At 44.7% G+C, this 22,025-nt stretch overlaps 1 protein-coding gene across 3 annotated transcripts in view; it reads right to left on the minus strand.

Annotated features, from left to right (window-relative positions):
* The window catches only part of HEXD (hexosaminidase D), a 750,596-nt gene that overhangs the window by 145,277 nt on the left and 583,294 nt on the right, over positions 1–22,025 (minus strand). For all 3 annotated transcript variants that reach the window (XM_069654607.1, XM_069654608.1, XM_069654605.1), the window contains exon 12: positions 12,802–12,903. In XM_069654607.1, coding sequence (XP_069510708.1) covers positions 12,802–12,903 — 102 coding nt within the window. The remainder of the gene's footprint in view (positions 1–12,801; positions 12,904–22,025) is intronic.

The following is a 22,025-nucleotide window of genomic DNA, read 5'->3' on the forward strand; positions in this document are numbered from 1 at the left end:
AACAGGCTATCAATGACACCTTTGGGAGCTTCTACTCTCGCCTGTATGGCCACGATCAGCAGGTGCCCCAGAAGGATATATTAGACACGCTAGAAGAAATTGGTTTGCCTAAATTGGGTGATGCGCAGAGAAAGGCGCTAGAGGCGGACATAACGACAGAGGACATAACAGAAGTGATAAGGTTACCTGCCTCGAGCAAGACGCCCGGCAGTGATGGACTCCCTCCAGAGTTCTACAAGACATACGAGATAGTCTTGTCCCCAGTACTACTGGAAGTGTTCAGGGAGGCGTATAAAAGAGGGGTACTACCAGAGACCATGAAGGAGACCCTAGGAATCCCGATACCTAAACCGGGGAAGCCAATTGATGAGTCCGATTCATATCGCCCATTGGCAATGTTAAATGATGTTAAGATCCTAACCACAATACTGGCCAAACATCTGAACAAAGTCATAGGGGGCCTGGTCCATAGCGATCAAAATGGTTTTATATCAGGACGTAGCACCGCACTGAACCTACGCAGACTTCAGCATGTCAGAGCACATACAGCAAACTCCCAGGCACAATGTGCCATAATCTCCCTAGATGCGATAAAAGCGTTTGACTCAATGTACTGGGAATGGCTAGTGGCAACACTGAGTGAGTTCGGGTTTGGGGAACAGTTCATTAAATGGGTGCAGATATTGTACACAGCAAGGGTTAAAACTGGGAGGATGGTATCATAGGTCTGGGATATACAGAGAGGTACCAGACAAGGTTACCCACTGTCCCCGATGCTATATGTGCTGGGACTGGAGCCAATAGCAATTTACCTCCGGAAACAGTACCTAGATGCTGGCATTTGGGTAGGAGGGGTGGGACATCTGATCTCACTCTATGCTGACGATGTGTTGCTGTACCTGAGGGACCCACACTTAAATGTCCAAGTGGTCCTAGATATTTTGGACAACTATGCAAGGGTGTCCTGGATTAGCTTCAGCAAAACAAAATCCTGCATATTCCCGCTTGCAGGCTTGAGGGGAAGGACATTAGTGAACTGCCAGAAGTTGGGCTTAGGTGGGATCTGGAATCATTCAAGTACTTGGGGGTGAATATAAGCCACACACCGGAACAGATGAGTGATGATAACACAGTGGCAGTAGTGAAGGGTCTGAGGAACTCTATGAAATTCTGGTCTAAGTTGCTGCTGTCCCCAATGGGCAGGGTGGCCATCACCAAAATGATTATCCTACTGAGATTTTTGTACTATTTCCAAAATTTACACTGCTACGTTAAGGCGTCCTTTTTCCGCTTAGTGGAAACACTGCTACGGGAGTTCTTTTGGGGAACAACTCGACATAAAATGTCACTTGCCACATTGTCCCAACAATACAGAGAGGGAGGGGTGCAACTGCCAGATTTAGAGAAATATTACCTGGCGGCCCAACTCAGCCACATAGTTAAATAGCTGGCGGACGGGCCCACGTCTGAAACTGAGTTGCCATAACAACTCGTGGCCCCTGCAAAATTGAAAGAAATGTTATGGGTACCATTGAGCTGCCTGGGTAGTACTCCCATGGTAGTGACACTGGGGAGGAGGATATGGGGGACAGCAATGGCGCTACTGAAACTTGGGCACACCTATTCACCTGAGGTGCCGATTGGGGTTGATATCTGCGGTGATGCAGCAGATCTGGTAACAGGTAAAACGATGGAAGAGATGGGGCATATACACCTTGGGCGATCTATACGAGAAGGGGGTCTTCAGGGAGTTTGAATCGCTACAAATGAAGGAAGAATTGCTGGGTGGGCAATTCCTCTGGTAACAAAGGGCTCAGAACTTGGCCAAAAGAACATGGGTAGGTTGGCCTGAGGAACCGCCACTAAAACCCCTGCTGGCCCTTATGTGCACCTTGAGCGACGGGTGGCGGCCGGTGTCCAGGCTGTGCGGCTCATTGATAGATAAACCCAACCCCAAGAGCACGACAATGAAAGAGCAATGAGAAAGGGATTTGGTCACAGACATAACGGAAAAGGAGTGAGAAAGAATACTGGTGTACCCCAAAGAAGTATCAAGAAACTTCCGCTTTCGCTTGATACAGCTGATTGTACTGTACCGCACATATATGACCTCACATAGGATAGCTGCGTTCAACAAAAAAGCAGCTACATTGTGCCCATGGTGTGGGGCAGAAGATGCAGACTTAATACATATGTTTTGGGTGTGTGTGAGTGTGCGAAGGTTCTGAGGACGAATCGAACAGGCCTGCAGGAAAGAGGGAATAATGAGATATGAGTGCACACCAAAGGAATGCTTGCTTGGGGCGTTTCCCAGAATTAGCAAACACAAGCATGTGAACAAGTTTATGGACATGGCAACACAAGCATGTGAACAGGTTTATGGACATGGCATGCATACTGGCTAAAATAGCTATTGCTATGGCCTGGACGTACGCTGGGGGCCCACAGTATGCAAGATGGGACAGAGAACTTGAGAGGTGGGCAGAAGCAGAAACTAAGGTATGGATGGAAGGGTCGAACAGATAAGGGTATGATGGAAGTGATAAATGTGAAGCCGGGAAGGTGCTAGTTTGGGATATGTTCCCCCCCCTCAGATGATAAAGCCCCATGAAATATAAGTTTCCTCTGCGCAATAATTGACTCTGACCAAATATCTCAGATAACCGGAGCTAGATTGAACGCTGTGCCAGGGCGATGAGAGTGGTAGCCGTGCTGGGCCCCCGACCATGACACACAAGAACGGAGGGACAGGTAGTGATACCATGCTGGACAAGCGAAGAAAGTTATTTGTTTGTTTTTTGTTATCAGTTACCAAATAATCCCACAAGTATAAATGTTTTTACTTGATGTGTAACAATAAATAACTGCATGGTTGTACTTAAGCAGATGCCAATAAAAACATTTTAAAGTAAATAGGAATGGTCTGAAAACAAATGGACCAAATGAAAAACAGGAGCAGGAGAGTTTGGAAAGGTAGCTGTACTGCAACATCTAATAGCTGAATCACGTTATTCCAGAATTTGGAGACCAGATTGCTGTAAGTAATAATACCCACTTTAGTCTATGAAATATGAAATGTTGGTATAGTCAATAAATATAGATCTTATGATCTAAATTGCATGGATGCCCAGTCGATTTGTAATCTTTCAGCTACAGGTTTCTTGTGGTGATGACCATATCATTTTATGAACTAGGAACATATATTTAAACACTATTCTTCATTTTACTGGTAGCGAGTGCAGGGCATGTAAGCCAGCCAGGTCACATTTCCTTACTCGGAGTAGGAGTCTGGAAGCAGCATTTTGCACACACTGTCAGCTAGCAATACATTTAGAGCCAAACCCAAGATAGGCACCATTACTAAAATCTAGTCTTGATGATACAACAGTGTTAATTATAGCAACTTTCTGTTTAAAAGTAAAGAGAGGCCAAGCTCTCTTAGGGCATCCACGCTGAAAGAAGCAGCATCTACAAACTGTGGTGACCCTTTGGGAAAGGGTCAAATTGGAGGCAAAAATCATACCAAGCATTTTCACCTCTGCTTAGGGAATCATGCTTTTTACAAAGGATTCAGGCGAAAAGTGTTAGGGAGAATTCTCAGAAATGTGCTAATTCCCTCCACCTTAGAGACCCCCAGCAACTTTGCTGGATTTTGAGGACTTGATTTTTTTAACATGTGAAGAGTGAGACCCTTTTTCCCACTGTCCATGTATTTTAATGTGATTTTGAATACTGTTTCTTTTGGTTGTGGAGTCTGACAAACTCCATAGGCATCATCTTTTACATTTTGTCACACAGCACCTTCAGTGCAGTGGCACAGGGAAGTCTTCCAGATTTCCCAAAGGTTTAAATACCTTCTCTGCGATAAACTACTGTTTCCCAGAGCAGTAGAGTGAAATTGACTTTACTTACATTTGTAACTTTCTAGACCCAGCACACACTATCTTACAATTGGGTGCTCGAGGGGTTACTTAGTATTCCCTTTGTCTAGCTTCTCATGTAGCATTTTTATGTTACCCTTTCCTCACTGAATAGCTTGTGACAGTGGTTTACTTTTAACTACCGTGGTGTGCCTTTACCACAGGCTGCGTTCGCACCTGCAGTAAAGCACCCAAGGGTGCCATTCTTGTCAAAATGGCACTGGTCTTCTTTTTTCGCCATTTCTTTGTGGAAAGGTCCTTCTTGAGATGTACTCTGCGCGCCAAACCAGGTTTGGTCCCTTTGTTCGCTTTGCCTTTGCCAGGAGTCATGAGTGAAGCCCGCCTCTGGCTCCAGGGTGTCTGGCGGGGGTAGGAAGTGAGGGATGTACCCGAAACTCCCTGTGCTTAAGTCTCCTACAAGATCCAAATGCACTCTGTAGTGATTGGCCGGCTGACTGTCCGGCAAGGAAAACCATTCTGCTGGGTGACTGACAACTAGGCTGGAATGAATGGGAGAGAACTGAGTCGACCACTGGACGAAGGAACCGAAGAAGAACTTGAAGAGGACGTCTGCTGCAACTCCTGGACCGTGGGTTTGCCCGGTGAAGCCCTGCTGCTGTGCTGAAACTCCAAATTCGTATCGACAGAGAAGCCCTTGCAAGGACGACTTCTCCATTTGAGTTGGTGGGACCAATCAACTCCAAAGTAAGCTACCTGGACACCTTCTCGGAACTGGTTTAATTTCCACAGAGTTGCTGCTGGAAACCAAATAGCCAGGGAGAGGAACACCAGATTGTGTGTGTTGCTTTTAAGTTGGTCAAGAGCTCCAGGAAGATCCTCTGGACTCCGAGGAAGCAGGACTGACCGAGCCTGAGCCCCCTCAACAGAGTGTGGGACCCCAGAAGCAAGGAATGTCCATCTCAACCGCCAGAAACCACAGTGTTGGCATTTGCGGTAGTCGCGAGGAGCTGAAACACCGAAGTGCCACTTGTTTGAAGATTGCCGGTTGCGAGCGGTGACCGTCCCATTGTAGTGCAGGAGTCCCCAGAAGTCCTCCCTCTTGTCCCCACGACTGAGGCCGAGGAACAGAGAGATCTGCAGAGCTGCACATGAACAGAAGCCATCTGCTGCACTTTTTCTTCAATCCAAAGGTATTGTAAAGTCTGAGAGAACTTACCTCTTATTGCAGTGTTGCTTGCATCTTCTACCACTCATAAGCCTAAACAGCTTGTGGTCCTACATTGATTCTTCTTTTCTTCAAAGACTTCTAAAACATTGTCCAAAGACCTTTCTTACTTACCTACCAGAAGTTCTCCAGCTCATGTAAGACTTTTGGCCATTGACTTTAGCTTAACCTGTTATACTGAATGACTCTGCTTAGGGGATCCAAAAGTATTTGCCTGCTTAAGAATATTTGTGGTCTCTTGTTTGTTCTAATAACCTTTTCCTTTCACCAAGTTCTAAGAGTATTCTAAATGCAACAGTAAGATATTAATGTCCTCAGCACCCTAAATATTGAAGTCACCCGAGGGTGTAGGTTGTGAATGTGGGCCATCCCAAAATGGTCTTTACTGATTTAGAAACTAAGAGTGTGTAGTTTTGGAGTATATTTTTGTGTTGTTTTTATATTGCTCCCTTCTGAAGAAGGCTTATTCTAACTGATAAATACATTAATAATTGTTTAGTCAAGAAATCTTGTGTGTGTGTGTTTATTTCAATACTTGTCTCTGTGAATCTGTGTAACTCCCCTACAGCTCACACTAACACCCTCCTGAGATAATCCTGGTTGCTCAACACGCTACCAATCTGTGTAGTACAGACTTATACCAAAGGTTGAGTTCCTATTGCCAGGAGGTCAGGGTTGTTGTAGTGCACCCAAAGGGTACTGCATACAATCTTGCCTAACCAAAAGTATCATTAACGTTCTTTTCATAGGGTTGCTCCTAAGATAATTAGCTTCCATCCAGTTATTAATTGCAGGCAAGCATGTTTTAGTCCGATCAGCAGATTTCAAGTTATTTCCAAACATTGTGACAAAAAGCTGCATATCATCAGCATAATGATGAAAGAAAAGGCTTGGTCGATGAATTATACAGGGCAAAGGAACAAGGTATACATTAAAAGTAAGGCCTACCTTCGTGGACCTCTATAAATTAATGCTTTTTCTGATGAAGCAAAACTGTCAAATTTAACTAATTGTGAGCAGTTAGTAAGACATGACTCAATCCATTTCAACACCTAGTCTCTTATGCAATTATTGTATAAATAGGGATGAAGGATTCAATGATCTACCATATCAAACGCGGCAACCATCTAAAGCAGGAACAGTGCTCAGCAACCCCACCATCCACTTCTTCTCTTAGGGTATGAAGCAAAGCTGTGTTAACAAGTGGTGTGCTTTAGTGTGGTCTGAAACCCGCCTGCACGGGATCATGTAGCTGGGCATTTAAACAAGTTAATGGAGGTGGGCCAGAACCGCAACTTGAAGTTGTTTGGCCAAAAAAGTAGTTAGGGAAATCAGATAAGAATTATTAAGATCATGAACGTTGATTTCTTAAGAAGAGGATGGATGACTGCTTCTTTCCAAATTGTAATCCCCTGCTCCAAGACAAACATCTCTGCCTCATGGGCTGTCTGATTGGCATTCCACGAACATCAGCCAGAAATAGTGTTCAAATTAGGTGAAATTCCTAAACACTTCACTATTCTGGACTAGGTATGGCATTGCCCACAATGCCCGAATGTTTCGTAGTCAGTGGGAACAATATGAAGGGAATAGTAGTCTGATAGGTGGAAAAAGCTTGGGCCCAATAAAAAAAAACCTGGATCTGCCATTGGTTGATCAAGGTTTGAAAGGTCTGCTGTGACCAGGTAAACGTATAGGTACCTCTGGATTTCACAACCCCATGGACTGCATTATCAGACTTTGGTGCACCCTCTTATGAATAGCAGTGACCTGTTGCTTTAGTGCTTAGTTCTCCAAAATGAAAGTTACAAACTTTTAGCTGATGCTACCCAATGGGTTTACTTGCATTCCAGATGGGCATTATTTCTTGAAACCGTACTGCCGTGATGCCATACTTCGTCCTCTCTGGGTCTGCCTTTCCCTTTGTTTTTGGGCTTTGTTATTTCTTACTCCTGATCATGCTGACTGTCCCCAGTAGGCAAGAATGACAATGGAGCATTTGGATTACACAATGTTTATTTTAACAGTCCTAGTACTCCACTGAAGTGGCCTGGGGTTGTACTTTTCAGTCCACAAAGGCACAGAGGAACAGCAGCGGGAAGAGGAATGCAGAGATGTTTTGTCTGGCTGGAGAGAAGAGCACTTGCTACTCTGCAGTTTCAGGATACCACCAGATGCAATGGTCACTGGTGAAAACAGTAGCAAAGCGGGCATGCTTGGAGCACTCTTGCTCGTTTGCCCTGGTGAGCAGCTTTTCCTACTGCAGAGGTTTGGATGGGACTTCTCAGCCTAATCTCTACTGATGCACTATAAGGATTTCGTACAGTACATAAGCTGGATTGTATCTGTGAATGGAATTTGTTTCCGAGGGTTCTTGCACACTGCAAGAGACTGGTCCGCAAACAAGGAGTAGCAAAGGGATAGAACACGTTCTGATAACTCGAGGTTCCCCGATAATTCGTATGATCCAGATGTAACCCTTGACCAATCTCGCAATTGGGTGATCTATCCCATTAGTATGGAGAAAAGGTGCTAGGACTTCGTAGTACTGATTGTTTCATATTGAATCTGCTGCAAGACTTTATTCTAGTTGGTCTGGCTTTCCTCTAGCCCTTATTCTTCCTGAGAGGTACTTCAAGTTCCCAGACACATTCACCTTACATCCCAGTGCTCATTTCAAGCCTCATGCTCAAGAACACAGTTCAGGTTTGCATGGTGTGATGAATCCTGTGGTGTCAACACTGATCCCCAGCCTAAGATCTCCTTCCTATAAGGCCAGCGGACTGCAGCCGCTACCTGAATCCTGTACCTCCGGGTGGTATTATGAGCGAGGATCACATGGAGGAGATGGTTGTCGGAGTGATGCGGTGACTCCATCACGAGAGACGCAGTATTCTTACCTTCCATGTGAAGAAGACCCAATCATTCTTAAATTCCTGATGGCATGCCGTCATTATACAAATCCCTCTAGTTACAAAACTGCAACACCCTTTACTAACAAACACCCTAGGCTAAATACCATTCCCACCTCATATGTACATAATACACACCTAACCTCTCCTATCTCTGATGGTTTTGTACTAAATACAAATCCCAAACAAAATCAACTTGCAAGTCTATTAATATTATGGACTTCAACTACATGAACGCCTCAAGTACTGAGAGGAAGAAGGAGTCAGTAAGGATTGAAAAAAAACCTAAACTAGACACGCAGTCTAGTTGTTGCAAGACAGATCAGCTGCGTGGGACATTTAAAGATGGTTTTCACTTTCAAACAATAAGCAGAGGAACAGAAGCAGCACGGGCGAAGTGGGAAGAAGAACCACAGAGGAAGGCAGATAAACAGGAGTGAACCGGGTTAAAGGAGGCAGTTTCTCGCAAGCGTCTTTCTTATCTGAGTGGCGGCCGACCCAAGGGGGTGTGGCAAGCTCCAGGGATGTGTCGCAAAGGAACTGGCAGCCGCAGAGAGGCTGTCAAAGAAGCAGCAGGCCAAAGAGCAGCAATTTTACCGGCGAATAAACGTGAGGCCAGCAGAAGAGCTGAAAGAGGATTTGCCAAATGGGAGATGCCATTCCCGAACTAAGACTTTGCTACAGCAAAGTGCCATGGATCGGAAATGCCATGAGACACCAGTGAGTTGGCCCAGGGATATTGGGAACCCCGGGGCGTACCGACAGGCACAGGAACAATTAGATCAAGTGTATATTTTGAATGCCGACCAAGAAGAGTAGAAAGAGAGAATTTTCACAATTCCTCATGCCTGAGATGTCAATATGGGGAAAGCTGGAGCAAATGTTATTATAAGCAGATGAATGTTAATGAAGAAGCTGAACGACAAAATGTGCACAAATATCCATACATGAGAAGATCATATGGAAAAAGTTGGAGCAAGCATTGCCATCAGCAAAGCAATGCTTGTGGAGAAGTTAAAAGACAGAGCTTGAACAAGTCTTCATATGTGAGAGATCCATATGGAAATGCTTGGAACATTTACAAGTCCATTAAGTATAGACAGTGCAGGAATACAACTGTGCTATACTGGGAAACAAACAGAAAACTGAAAGAAGTCCTGATAAATAGGATATATCAGGCAGTGAGTGTCTGGTAGAGAAAGAAACTTGGCAGGAGAGTTCACCAGGAGATCTTTAGAACCGAGAAGGGGAATCCCTAGCAGGGGAGTCTATCAGGGAATCCACTTATAGTGTATGAAAAGAAAAGACATGGGGCCTCATTACAAGTTTGGCGGTAGCCTTGCCGGTAAAACTGGCAGGCTGCCACCAAACCTAAGAATTTTTCCGGCCCCTGGCAATGGGGAAATACAGGGCCATTACAAACCCTGGCGGACCCTGTATTTCCCCATTGCCAGGGGCCGGAAACTTTTACTCCTCATTCCTATTTGAGCCCCATAGGGCTCAATGGGAATGGGGAGGCTGGTAGCACCGGCACCATTCAGAATGGTGCAGGTCCTACCGGCAGTGTCTGCTCGTGAGTGCCGGTATATCTGCCAGGTCAGTCCTGGAAGGCAGTAAGGCACACGCGAGCAGGACTCATAGTTTGCCGGTCTGGTAACAACGGTACCGGCAATCTTACCGGTACCGTTGTTACCGGACCGGCAAACTTGTAATGAGGCCCATGGTGAAATATAACTGGCTGGAGAGTATACCAGGGAATCTAAAGAAGCTACTAAAGAAGTCCTGGCAGGGGAGTATACCAGGAAGCCATCCTTGCAGCAGTTGTGTAAAAGAGAGATTTTTCCATCTTTGAAGTAGTCGTGTAAAATAGGCACTTTTACCATCCTTCGAAACAACAATTGTATAAAAGAGACAATCGTGCAAACCTTCAGAAATTGTTGTATGGAAGAGACATTCTTGCCCTCATTAAGGAAACCTCGTTTAAAAAAAAGCCACATTCACATCCTTCCTGAAATAATCCAGGAGAAGGGAACAACCCTCTGAATCCAAAGACATTGGCCCTCATTCCGAGTTTGGCGGTAGTCATGGCGCTTAAGCAAGAAGAAACTGACCAAGAGTAGAGACACATTTTGGACTTTTGGACTTCCTGATGACAAACATGCGCCTTGCTTGCTTTAGATATGTAGGGTGTATGAAGGCATCATTAAGCAAGACACAAGACAACAGATGCCAAGTTCAAACAAACTTACTTTATTTAACTTAAATATCAGGATGGAGGAAGGCCTAACTTGCCCTAAGCTATGGTCGGATGTCCCTACCTAAAGCAAAGTCTGAATCAAAAAGTTCAACTTAAAAGTCTGTGTGTCCAAAACCTATACTTGCCCTCACAACTAAAGCTAAAAAATGTGTAGGGATGTCAGCAATAAATGAAAGTGTTCCAAACAAAGTTCTCCCTTTCCCAAGTTTAAAGCAGTTCCACAAAACTCTTGGGGTTCCCTTCTCCAAGTTCGAGGTAGTTCCACAAAGTCTTGGTGTTCCCTTCCCCTTAGTCAAGACAGTTCTAAAAATACTTGGGGTTCCCTTCCCCAAGTTCAAGACAGTAAGCTCAAAGTTCCAAACAAAGTAGTTCCCAAAAGATTGAGATCCTCCCTAACCCTCTTAACCGGGTAATTTCTCTGGTTTACCACCACACATCTGTTACGACACAAGTCTTTCCATATTTATTTTCATTGACTTGCTTCTCTTGATATTACCACTCTTGCTTCCTCCTCTAAGTTGCTTTTCATGCAGGGCACTCCGTCTAGGCGCAGTTGACAGACCACACGGTGCACCCATTACAGGTCAAGCAACTGATATCCGTTTCTTGGCTGTTGCTCTTTAATACTGCTCCCATGCAGGGGTTCCGTCTGTCTAGCTGCATTTGACAGACCAGACGGTCCACCCATTCGGGTCAGGTAACCAATATCCCTTTTCCATCAATTGTCCACTGCTTTCACTTGACAGTGAAAAGTATTTCTTGCATCAGAATTATCTTCTTCCAATACTTTATCGCAGCAAGTTTGGTCCCCATTCACCTGGTTATGGCTTGTGAGACTTCTCTGGCTCTTTCAAATATAGATTTCCTCTTAACCTAGATTTCCTTGACCGCTTGGCTTGTGTCAATACTTGTTTCTCTCCTCACACCCTTCTTGGGATTTTGTTGCTTTGCCAACATTAGTATTTCAAATAAACATAATCTATGGTATTTTCCACCACACCACGTTGCTTTTGCTCCATTCAAAACATTCTCATTATTTGCTTTGTCTCTGTGCGGCATTCAAAAATGTTTATTCAATCATACCATCATGTTGCTTTAATTCTTTACAGTATTCAATAATGCTTTCAGTTTGTTCATTATTCAAAACGTATCCGTTTCACACTTGAAACTATCTTCAATTAATTATAAGCACTCGCTTCAGTATTCAAAAGTGCTTAAGACTGTTTCCACAAGGTTCGACATTCAAGAAGGGCTTATTGCATGTTTTCGGAGCGCCCCGGTATGAGTGTTTTCCATCTGCACTCACTGGCTTCAGGCGGCAGGTCCTGTCGGCTTTGTTCCTTTCCTCTTTGTGCCTTCCCAGCTTCTGCAGGGGTCGGGGAGAGTTCTGCTCACTCTCTCAGGTCCGCGATGACTGGAGTGCTTCAGCGCCCCACAGCTCCTGCTTGCATCCAACACGGAGGGTGCCTAGAACTTCCCAACGTTCTCGTCTCTGAACCTGCCTCGGCCCAGCGTCACTGGTCCTTGCCTGACACGGCTTCCCGCATTCGCATCTCTCGCTCCTGTCTCTCAAGTTCGCCAGCTTTCAGCTCCAGCTGGCTCCACGCTCCGGCTTGCTGTGAGACTTGTCCTCTTTTGGAAAGCCCGCATTTTTATAGGTGGTGGTCATTTAGTCTAATTGCCTGACCATAGTTCAAGCGACATGCCTGATCTTTGCAATACACTGCAGACCTCTTCCTCATCTCAGTACTAGAGTGGTGAAATGACTTACTAGTGTTCACCACTCTTAGTTGCCTCTTCCTCATCCCAGTACTATAGTGGGTTGAAAGATGGGAAATGTGGGGAGTTGTGTTACAAAAGGCCATAACGGCTGGTGGGGGGGGGGCAGTTGGGCTGGTCTTCATAAGGGAAAGGGGGATACCATGTCTCGTCTGTGGATATGCTCTCCCGAATCCCCACGGACCTTCCACCCAGATGATCCTCCCTTGCTTCTCCACCCACAGCAGGTTGAGGATGCAAAAGTGATGGCCTTTCCCTGGCCACCACGAGAAGAGGATCCAAGGGGAGTAGTTGCGAGGATACTCTCAGGTTTCTCACAGGTGTTCCCTTTCGTAATGGGGAAAGATGAGCCATTTAACATATAATTTCATTAAAAGAGATGTAACATGTTCTTAATGTGTCTGACTCCTTATTACGACCAAACATAATCCTTTAAATTTAATTTAAAATGTAAACATTAGCTGAAGGGCATGGCCACATAAAGTGGCTAAGTGGAGATTCTGGGATTAGAATATAGGATACATGTTTCCACAGCCAGTAACTTAATCAAATGACCAAAGTACAACAGAAATAAAACACATTAACCAAAACGAGTATCTTAAAATACTAAACAGCATAGACCTCTTCGCCATCAAAAACATTGTTCTGACAAGAACTGAGCATGCATGTAATTCCCTCTTCTCCTTTTCACAGTGGATGTTGAGCCAAGATGGATGATCAAATGAGCCCCACAATGACCTGCCTTACCTATTTTTTTCAAGAAGTTCATCCACAGATGTCTTTAGAAATAGGGAAACCTGTGTCACCAGTGCCAGGATGTCGCTGCCAGGAAAGGACCCCATGCAGGAACTGTGTGGAGAGAATGATCATAGTTCTCAAAAGATGTAACTTGACAAGGCAGGGTGATGGTATTACTTAAGCCAACAGTGCTAACAATACCAGATCGTTGTCAGTATATTAGCCTGCACCACTAACACTGCAGGTCTTTATTATTACCAAAGCATGTAGCACTTTCACTTACCAAGGTTTGCAGTACAACCTTACAAACCTTGCACCCGATAGGCTGAATCTATTTGGTGATTTGAGTTTTGTGTTGTCTTTGCCTCCGGTTTGGATTGTGATGTGTTGTTTTGAGACAGGTCCACCAAAGTGTCATGTTGTGACTGTTTTGTGTATGTGTGTGTAGGTCTGGTAAAGGAAGGAGATGTGTTGTGTTGTGACCTCATGTGTGTGTGTGTGTCTGGTAAAGGAAGGAGATGTGTTGTGACCTCAGGTGTGTGTGTGTGTGTGTGTGTGTGTGTGTCTGCAGTGCGAACAATTTTGTGGCAATAATATTTGCAGTTAACCTATATCCTGCTCTACACCTCATCTTATCGTGTAGGGCTGTAAGCACCTCAAAGATGCAAACATGCAATACTTTACATAACTCTGCTCTCAAGGTTTACTCCTGAAGGTCCATGCAGAGAAATAACTAGGTCTAAGTAAGTATGCTACAATCAAACCACAAAAGCCAGAGTTACCTACCTTAGATACTCTTGTTCTCCTAGACCGCAGTGCCCTTTCTACCAGAGCTTGAAATAATTCAGCCATGTACCCTCTGGCATCCACCAGTCATTTTAATTAACAACTAACTGCGTTGTTCCGGGGACTTTAGGGGTGGCTCAGGGGACCAGGTAGCTCCCCAAACCAATGGATGATAGTTCAGTGTGTGATATAAGAAGGATACCCTGGCAATCCCCGCTTAGCCCCTCCAGCAGACAGGGGACTGTCACCTGAACATAATTTGCTCTTGACACTTTAGAAGAAAGAACTCTTTGGCAGAAAGTCTGAAGAATACCTAACCCAGTGCCAAAACATGCCTGAGCAAGGGAAAACCAAATACCAAATTGCCCTGCCCGCACCCAGCACACCTTGTTCAGCAGGAAGGTGGTTGAGGTTCACCATCAACTGCTGCAGACAAGCTGCAGTTCAGAAGTGTTCACCCAGTGGAGAGAGTCAGTCGCTTCCAAGGCAACACCTGTGGGGAGATGCGTAGTTTGATCCCATGATAGAGGACAGATTTTGTATAGCCATGGTTCAGCCTCCATCTACTTCATTAGCACCAGCTTGTGAAACCGCTGAGCCACAAAAGCTTTTCAAATCAAACCAATGACAAATCAAAGTCAATATTATTTACCTGGAAACCCGGAACGGGAGGAAAAGAGTGGAGAGCAGGGGGTGGGGGTGTTGTGTAGTGTGGTGACAAAAGTGGGGGGAAAAAGGAAAGCAGCAGCGGGTAGAAGGAGAACAGCATAGGGTACACAGAGGAGAATAAAGGGTGGGAAGAGAAAAACAGGGTGTGAAAGGAGGGGCATAGCAGGGGGCAGAAGCAGAATATAAAGTGAGGAAAGCAGAGAACCAGCCAGAGGCATCTGGGACACAGGATGAAAGAGTTACAATTAGTTATGTTAGAACAAGGCAGGGAAGATAGGCAGGAGAGGGCCTGCCTTGGCCAAGGCAGTGGACAGTGGTGAAGCCCCAATCTGAAGGGTCTGAGGACAGGACCAACGCAGGATATAAGAAGCAGCGATATGGGTAGACATCAGGACTCATGAGAAGGGAGGAGATACAACCTTTGGCAGCTCCTCTGTCAAAAATGAGCTAGGAGGTCAGGCTAGAATTCCCAAGAAGTTACAGCTACTGCCATCCCTTGTTGCCGAGACACAATGACTACAAGAAATGATGTGTTATTGATATAGCGCTTTCACCAAAGCACTTTACATGGAACATATTTCACCTACAATATGACCCAACCAACATTCATACTCATTTATCGACCTCGGATGGATGAAAGGCTGATTTGAACCTACGACCAGCAACACACCCAGATCACAGCAGCGATCGCTCAACCCGCTGAGCTATCTCACTGGCACCAGGAGAGAAAACCAGGAGGAACTTTTTAGGAATCAAGTGTTCCATAGACAGTGAGCTCCAAGGAGTTAAAAGACTCTTACAAACCTTTGAAGACAGACTTTTTTCAAGTTATCGCCCTAGGAACGAAAGCCTTATTGATGTAATTTGAGTTGCTGAGAAAAAAGACTCTTTATACCCATGTTTCTTGTTCAGAGTATTTGTGTATCACACACAGTCAGATGACCACTCATTATTGAGGGGATAAAGGAGGGTTCTACTGACAGAGGAAAGGGAACTACTGACAGAGGGCCTCGTTACCAAATACTGCCAAACTTAAATACCAGTTCCACATGTGAAAAGTATGCGGTAACAGGAAGGGTCTACATTATTATTTAGAATCATGTGGAGCCTTCAAGTTATTCCCCATTTTTGAGTTTTATTGGACTCCATTGGGGAACTATGGTATTACTGCATGTGGTAATACTGCATGGCTTATGCTTATCTGTGGACATAATTACCTCTACAGAAAAACTGGCCATGTTATCGCATTTCAGTACCAAAATCCATAGCACTGCGTGCAGTAAAACATGCAGAATTTGGAGTGCAGGTTTTACCATTGCCATACTACTAATCTTGAGGCCTTGAGAGTTTCTCGAGTGAACAACTTGTATTAAGTGAAAGCATAATGAAACGCATTTCAACCAAAAGGGTTCTTAAACACTGAATGGCCAAAAAGCGCATCATCTCCAAAGAGTAGTATTTGCAAAATGGCCTAGGAACATGCCTCTGGAAGGCAAGGGTAACTGTGTGTGATCTGGTAGAGTGGGCATGAATACCTAAAGGAATAGTATCATGCTCTGAAAATCAGTCAACAACACAGGCTTAAATACTTGCATGCTAAGATCAAAGGCACCACAGGTAACACATAGTCTATTAGTTGACCTGACGTTCTTGGTATGAAGAAAGATGCCTCAAATAAGAAAACCGAGAGAACAAACACAGTAATGACTGTCAAACGTATGTTGATTGTCAAACTTAATGTTCAATTTTAACTAACTCTCTATAAATAGAATAGTGGTTTGATGTGAAGAAATCTCCCCTCAAGTTATATAGAATGCGATTAAATGCTGTCTGATTTTCGCAATAATCTAACTATTAGATTTTAAATACAAATTCAGTGTTGCTAGGCTTTCACCACAATATGAATTTCTTTTTAAAAAATTGGATTTTTTAAGTGCAGTCCTAATATCCTGGAGATGCACCCAGGGGTGTAGAGTGCAGAGGAGCTTGGATAGGTAGTTTAATAGAGTTTTTAGATAAGAGTAGGATCTTTTCTTGGAAAGCAATATCAGCAGCCAGTGTACTAATCCTGAAAAATAATATTTTCGTTTTTTCTGGGGTATTTAGAACCTGCACATTCCTTGCTATTATCTGTATGGCAGTCCAAAAATGTAATTCCTTCCAAATCAACTGCATAATCAGAACGTACATTCTGATTCTTCCTATGCACAGTAACCTGTAAACAGTGTAAAATAAACCAACCGTATCTGAGCACCACCAACTATTCACTGTACACCCATAATGAACTTTACTTTCAAACTAAAATATATCCAGAACCGTGTTGAAGAAAACTATGGAAATGCATGGTTACATGGTTACATCTCAGATTTATATTTAGTCCAATAAAATGTATGAAAGCCGGCCTTTTGTGTAAAAGTCAACCCAAAATGGGGAAATAGGTATTGCATCTTGAAAGCTTAAATGGCAACTGTATTGCTCTAACATCAGTGGTGAAAGCCCCCAGGAATCCAAAACTGAATAGCCAAGAGAAATATTTAGGGATCCCCAACCCCCAAGTAAGAAAATATCGAGTGTATCCCGAGGTAGCAGGAGGAAGCTGTAACCAGCAATGGGTTACAAACAAATTAGAAATAATGTTATCAGGTAGGAATGAAATCCACACTGCACTCTCTTATGTCTGCGGGAATCGAAAATGTCTACATCCACTTTAGCTCTTTCTGTTACTCTGTTGAGACCACTATGCCTACAAAGAATCTTGAGATGAACCTAATGAAGAATTATCCTACTTTTTTCAGATAGTATCTTTTCTTTGACTGGAGGGAAGCTGACTCTAGATAAAGCGTTAGGGATCAACCCTTCCTTTGTTGATAATTGGAAAACACAGAGTCCTATATAGGTCAGGTGTAAGGAAGGAATGGTATCAAACAGTGAAGACAGACGCAAGTGATCACAGTTCAAGGGTGTTTATTGAACTGGTTGAATGCCTATCTAACCCTAAATCTAACGATGGGAGCAGGCTACGACCATCAAATAATAATAACGCAGTCCTAGTGGAGTCTGTCAAAATAAAAAGGCCTATAATAATAAACCTATTGCCAATCCTTACTTCTAATACAAATGGTATGGAAAAACGATGTATGCAAAAGAAAAGAGTTAAAGAAACAATGTGTCAGGATAGCTGAGCAGTTGACTTCCTTTCCCCACGTTTTCAGCACGTGACAAGGTGGCCCACTGGAGCTTCACACACACTCTGGCTTCTCTGCCATGAGGATGCAGTTCAAAACATAGGTAACTGGGCCTTCTGCGCCAACGTGTCCTTCCCAATAAAAGTCTCTTATTGCAGAGTGCCTGGTGTAACAAACTAGTTCCAAAGTTCCTTTCTCATCAGGATTTCCACATTCACAAGTTCTCGGTTTACTGTTCACCACAGGTCTCCCACACTCTGGCTCACACCCCCCTTAAACATAAGTTCATAATTAGTCTCCCTCAATCGGGCTCAGAACACAGGTATTCCCCGATCGGGCTCGGACCACGGGTCTCCCTCAGTCGGGCTCAGGCCACCTTACAATCTCACTTTCTTTGCTTTTTTTTGTTATCAAAATTCGAAGACTTGACTGTGCAATGGATTTTTATTGCAGGACCACTTCGATTCACTTCAACCATTAGTTTCACTTTATTACTTTTGTTTCTGCCACTTCTTGGCTGGCTACTTCACACAGAGATCTTTGATTGAGCACACCTGCGTTGCCGGACCACTCTGTTACTTTGTCTCGTACCTTCTCCGATTCATATTCATATTAAAGTCCAAACATCCATCTGCAATTGAGCTTTACTCAAGTCTTTCATCCCACGTGTTAATATTCTTGGCGCTTGCGCTCTTGCAACCTTGACTTCAACACAGACCGGTCTTCCCAACTCACCGGCTGTGTTGATTTCTCTGGTGCTGCTTTGATCCTGCTGCTCCTCCCTGACTCGACTAGTCAATCGGGAGGGCCCCGGGTATCTCTGAAAGACAATGCAGGATTCTTCAGTCTCGTTTCAATATGAAGGTTTTCTCCCCTGGTTCAGCTTCCATCTGGAAAACGCTGTTCTTTTTGTGCTTTGCCTTGCTCAGAGTGTGCTCTCGTGCTGTGCCTTTTATCCGTGTAGGGAAGCTTAATGAAAGTCAGGTGTGAGTTGTTAACAGTAATTGGCTGACTTTGCTGGACCATAGTAGTGTGAGGTACAATGCTCGGGTATGAGTCTGTTTTCTCCCAGAGTGGGCTGTCTGTGTGAAAGTGTTGTGTAGGGAAGTGGGGGGGAGGTTACAGTTCCCAGGTATCCTACCTGGTAGGACGGAGTACATGTTTTATAGGGGGGGGCCATACTGCATCTCGCTGTCAGGAGTCCCACTCCCCATCCCCGAAGTCCCCTCACCCATGTGATCCTCCTGCACTGGTCCACCACCTGGTTCAGGATCCAAAGGCGATGGCCGTGCCCTGGCCACCTGAGAGAGCGATCCACTGGGACTAGTGGGGGACACACCTTCTGATTTCTCACACAAGTTACATGAATCCTCAGCCCCAGTAGAATGTCACAAAAAGGTGCCCAGGCATATTCCTCCAAATGTTTTTTGGCAATATCATTTTGAATACCTTTAATTCATAAGTTGTTCCTACTGGAGCATTTTTTATAACCTTCCAATTTGTCTGTCGCAATTAAGTGATAATTTTACAGTATCTGGACACGTTGCACCAGTTGAGTGTGTTCATAGGCTTGGTGGAAGATGTAGTCTTCTGCTTTGCTATTTTCTTTTCTATTACTTTGCGATTTTTTCTATTTTCTGACAGGACTTGGCCAGGTCTAGTTTTCAAGTTGTGATGTATGGTTTAATGTCACTGCAAAGCTCTTGAAGAATGTATGCTATGTCAAATTCAGTAGCCCAAGAGATTGTCTTTATACATTACACATTATCTTTGTGCGATGTGTGGTCAACAGTCACATGAGCAGGAGGGAGAATGTTTTTAGATGCCTCTTTTCGAGTGTACAGTAAATCCATAATTGGAGTTGTTTTAATGTCTTTCTGTTTCTCCTGGGGTTGTTCTATTGTGAGACAAAGTGATCGAGGCTTGAGCCAACACAAATCAAAACTTTGTAAACCCAAGCATTGATAACTATTTAGTGATTTTAGAAGAGCAGAAAAGATTCTAGTGACACAGTTTGAAATTGTGCACTTGGTGATCTCCTACTCACAGGGATAGATGTGAAGAGGCCACACGCAGTGATTTGTTGCTCGAGGGGTTTCATTGTAATATTAATACGTGTTTTTTGTATTGGTTCAAATACTCCACGAAAGGTGCCTTCAACAAGCAGGAATGAAAGGATCACTTTGTTAGAAATGCCTCTCACAAATTTCAGATAATAGTGATTAAGAAAGATCAAGATTGCTTTATTATTTCTTTAAGGCAGAAGAACAAGTTACTGGTAACGTTCTTTTGACTGGATGTTCTCCAACGTATTCCACAATTCCACATCTTTGACATGTAATGTCCACAGCCGTGCTACTTTGAAAATTTTTCGGCAGAGGGCGTCCTGCGTCGATGGCGTCGCGTCGATGTACCTCGAAGGCCTCCATCAAGGGCGATGTCACTGGATGTTATAAATGAGACGCACATCGCCCGTAGCCCCAGTTTATGTTTTTTCCCTCCATAACGTGTGACATGCTCGTACACAATGCCTGCTTGACTGTACATAGCCTTGAGGGAACGTAAGCTGCAATAGCACGGGAAATTCATCAGAGGGGTAGGCTGGGAGGGCGATGTGGAATACGTTGGAGGAACATCCAGTCGAAAGAACGTTACCAGTTGGTAAGTAACTTGTTCTTCGAATGGATTGTGAACGTATTCCACATCTTTGACAGACTCCCAAAGCAGTACCAGAAAATGGAAGAGAATTTTGAATACCCAATCAGATGGCAGAATAAAGAACCGTTTTACCAAAGGCCATATCCTGACCCTGGAACGTATCCAGGGAGTAATGTTTGACAAAGTTGTGGATAGAAGCCCATGTTGCTGCGTCACAAATATTCCTAATAGTAACTCCCCGCTGCAGGGCTGTGCAAGTAGCCACGCCCCTAGTGGAGTGAGCTCGCAACCCTTCAGGAGGGTCCTTGCCCACCAATCTGCAACATTCAGTAATGGCAAGGATAATCCACTTGGACAAGGCCTGCTTGGTAACAGCCCAGCCCAATCGGTGTCCAGCGTACCCCACAAAGAGTTGATCGTCCACTCTGACCCTGGACATCCTAGAAATATAAAAGCTCAGAACTCTCTTAGGGTCCAACCTATGGAGTTGCTCCTCTTCCTTACCAGGATGAGGAGGAGGATGGAAAGCAAGAAGTACCACTTACTGGCTTAAATGAAACTCAGACACTACCTTCGGTAGAAAGGATGGACGTACCCCCAGTACAACCCTATCCTTGTGGAACTCAGTAAAGGGTGGCTTAGATGAAAGTGCCTGCAATTCACTCATTCTGCAAGCGGAAGTAATCGCAACCAAGAAAACCGTCTTGAAAGCCAACAGTCCCAAACGACTAGAGTGCAAAGGTTCAAACGGAGCACCCACCAGGAATTTTAAAACCAAATTCATATCCCATACCTGCACCTAAACGGGGACGGCGGGAAAACATTAGTGAGCCTTTTTAGAAATTGGGAAATCAAAGGAATCTTAAAATAAGAACATTCTTCAGAGGAGCGCTTGAAGGTAGACAGCGCCGCCAGGTAACCTTTAATGGTATCTACTTGAAGACCCCTGTGGGCCAAAGAAAGCAAGAAAGACAGAACCATGGGAATGGAACACTGAAAAGGGTCGACATCGTGTCCTCTGCACCAGTCGCAAAACTTACGCCAATGGAACAGGGATTTGGTTGCCGGCCGTCTGGCCGAAAGCAACAACTCCATCACGTCATCCGGAAGGTCCCAATCCTTATATCTCAACCTTTCAGATACCAAGCGTGAAGGTTGAGAGTCTTGACCTCTGGATGGAGAAAAAGACCCCCCCCCCTTTGCGCACGAGAGAGAGAGAGAGAGAGAGAGAGAGAGAGAGACGATCCTCTCGGTAGGGAAGACGGCGTGGAGGGCAGATGGACATTTCTAGAAGGTCAGGGTACCACGCTCTCCTGGCTCAATCCAGAACAATAAGGATCATGTGGGATGCGAACCTCCGCAACCTCCTTAGCACCTGAGGAATGACGGGAACCGGAGGAAACGCGTACTGAAGTGGGAATGACCAATCCACGACAAATGCATCCCCTAAGGCTCCTCTCAGAGGAAATTCTCTCGAGAAAAATCTCCCGCACTTCCGGTTGGTACTGGTCGCGAACAGATCCACTTGAGGGGTTCCCCAAAGGGCGAAGATCTCCAGAAGGACTACCTGAGCCAACTCCCACTCGTGAGAGACCGTGCTCTGCCTGCTCAGAGCGTCCACTGCCGCATTCTCCTCTCCGGCCAGATGAACTGCTGAGAGTGAAATTCCTTGCTGGATTGCCCAGAACTAGAGCTGCATTGCCTCTCTGCACAACAGGAGTGACCCTACCCTCCCTTTTTTGTTGAGGTAATGCATGGCCACTGTGTTGTCCGTCATGATCAGGACACTCTTCTACCGCACAGACGGCAGAAAAGGCTTCAGGGCAGGCCCGATGGCCCTCAGCTCTAGCAGGTTGATGTGGAGTTTGGACTCTTGAAATTGAGGGAGAATCCCAGCTTGTGGAGGGAGCGGCAGGTGAGGGTGAGATGATCCAT

This window comes from Ambystoma mexicanum, chromosome 3q (genome assembly GCF_040938575.1).
Source record: "Ambystoma mexicanum isolate Mex_15411 chromosome 3q, UKY_AmexF1_1, whole genome shotgun sequence".
Classification (NCBI taxonomy): Eukaryota; Metazoa; Chordata; class Amphibia; order Caudata; family Ambystomatidae; genus Ambystoma; species Ambystoma mexicanum.